Genomic DNA, 2068 nt, shown 5'->3' on the forward strand with positions numbered 1-2068 from the left:
CTGCTCCCAGCCAAACTGCAGCACGGCAATGTGAAACCATCTATGGTTGGCTTTAGGCTTATCATATATTATACATTTTTTTTATCGTTATCAAAACATACAGTATAATATGAAATCAAACCTAATCACTTTCAGTTTATGTTTAATCAGGCGATATTGAGATTTCCCCATGCTTCTTGTCCTGTGACCACCAGGCATGGGGGCAGGAAATGAGGAAAAAAAAACACCCCATCTGGGACACACAAGACCAAAAATCTGCTAGAACTCTTCCCACAAGAATCCAATACTTAAAGCCTAACCCCATCTAAAAGCGATAGTCTTGGGTCATGTGAGTAGGTGTTAGAACCTCTGAAAGATTTTTATTTTCATCTCTGTCTCTGGGGCTTTCACTTACTTCCTGTTTGCGTGACCACAGAACAAGTAAGCGGAATTTCACCACTGGGGACACAAATATCAACAAAAAAAATATAGAAGTTTCTAACCCTTCCTTACTCAAGATGAAAAAATAAAAATGATGTTAAGCCAGTATTATTTAAAAATATAAAATAATAATAATATTTGTATATAATGTGTTTTTTATTAGAAAAAAAACGGCCACATCTTATTTTCCCCACACAGTTCTCAATTTCCCATCTGGAAGTTCCTTGTCTTACGGGCACCTCCATCTATAGAATAAGTGATAGACACACACAAGTGTCTTCCGTTGCTTTCAGAAGGTGACATGCGGATGTCCCCAGAAATCTCTGTATCCTGCGCTACCTGTACTTCTTCCTCCAGGTACAGCGCCGTTTGCTTCCAGTGCGTCTCTTGACCATAAGGAGATGTGGATAAGGTAAGTCCTCTCTCGACTGGGAAATTGACGGAGAACCAGACAGCGAATCCATGCATCAAGGAAGAACCATAGCAGCAGAACCTGAAGGAACCTGTGACGTTAGCAATGTCATCCTGCGTGATAGTGGCAAGGTTCAAAGTGGCAAACTTTATAGGGTGAGAAAGCACATTTTCCGGGTATATCGGGCACACAGCCATGTCTTGACCCATGATACATTTACGTGCAAACGTTCCCACGCAGGACATGTCAACGCCATACACGTCCTTCATTCCGCTCCAAAATTCCAGCCGCTCCTCCACCACAGTGTCGTTAATAGGCACGATGAAGAGATCCGCAAGGGATGGGTATATCAGACCACCAGGTTTAAGCCATTTATCGCGGGCAAATAATACAGAGCTTAGCATCGATTCATACATAAGACTGTACCCCATCCATTCGCTGACAATAACATCTACTTCACCTGGTATGTTGGCGCTTTCCACCGGGCTGCAGATCACTTCTATTTTACCCTCCATTCCATTTTGTTTTACAATGTCACGCGCCAGTTGGGACACGGTGCTGGCTTCCACTGCGTAAACTTTACTCGCGCCCGCCTGCGCACAGAATATACTGAGGATGCCTGTGCCAGCGCCAACGTCCAGCACGGTTTTGCCAACAAAACAGTCCTGGCTGCGAAATATGGCTGTCTTGTATGCATTTGTTCGTACGGTGTCTGAGAGCATTTCCTCATGAACTGTGATGTCTGAGTAACACTGGAAGTACTCACTGTCCTGCTCCGTTCTGTCAAGTTTTCTTTTCTTCAGGAATGCCATGCTTAGATCCTTCCTGCACGATGGGCCAGTCCTTGTAGTAGTGAGCGAGGCACAGCTAACAGCAATGTCTATTGGCTCAGGAAGGGACAATGTGATTGGAAGGGGAGCTCTTCCTGTCTGCTGCCAGTTCAGCCCCTCCTCCTTCCTCTGTTTTGGTTTCACTTTGTTTTAGCACTACAAGCTGCCTGCCTGCTAGGCTTCTCTTATGTGTTCTTACTGTGTCTCATTCCTCCACTCTGAACACTATTGTGTCTGAGCATGCTTGCTTTTTATGTAAGCCGTGACACAAAAGAACCATTGTTTCAAAGTGTATAGTATCGTCTGCTGTGCAAGCAGCTCTCCCCGTCTGGAGTACGTAAGTAATAGATATGCTGCAGGACAACAGCCTGAATAGACTTTAGTATGAAAGGCTGAAGCTCTATCC

General features: G+C 44.4%; 1 protein-coding gene across 1 annotated transcript; it reads right to left on the reverse strand.

Annotated features, from left to right (window-relative positions):
* Positions 1 to 557: 557 nt before the first annotated feature.
* PRMT6 (protein arginine methyltransferase 6) lies at positions 558 to 1770 on the reverse strand. The gene has a single exon (XM_040359906.1). It carries the CDS (start codon positions 1642 to 1644, stop codon positions 622 to 624), a length of 1023 nt encoding a protein of 340 aa, XP_040215840.1. The 5' UTR covers positions 1645 to 1770; the 3' UTR covers positions 558 to 621.
* Positions 1771 to 2068: the final 298 nt, after the last annotated feature.

The sequence above is a fragment of the Rana temporaria genome, chromosome 7 (genome assembly GCF_905171775.1).
Source record: "Rana temporaria chromosome 7, aRanTem1.1, whole genome shotgun sequence".
Taxonomy (NCBI): Eukaryota; Metazoa; Chordata; class Amphibia; order Anura; family Ranidae; genus Rana; species Rana temporaria.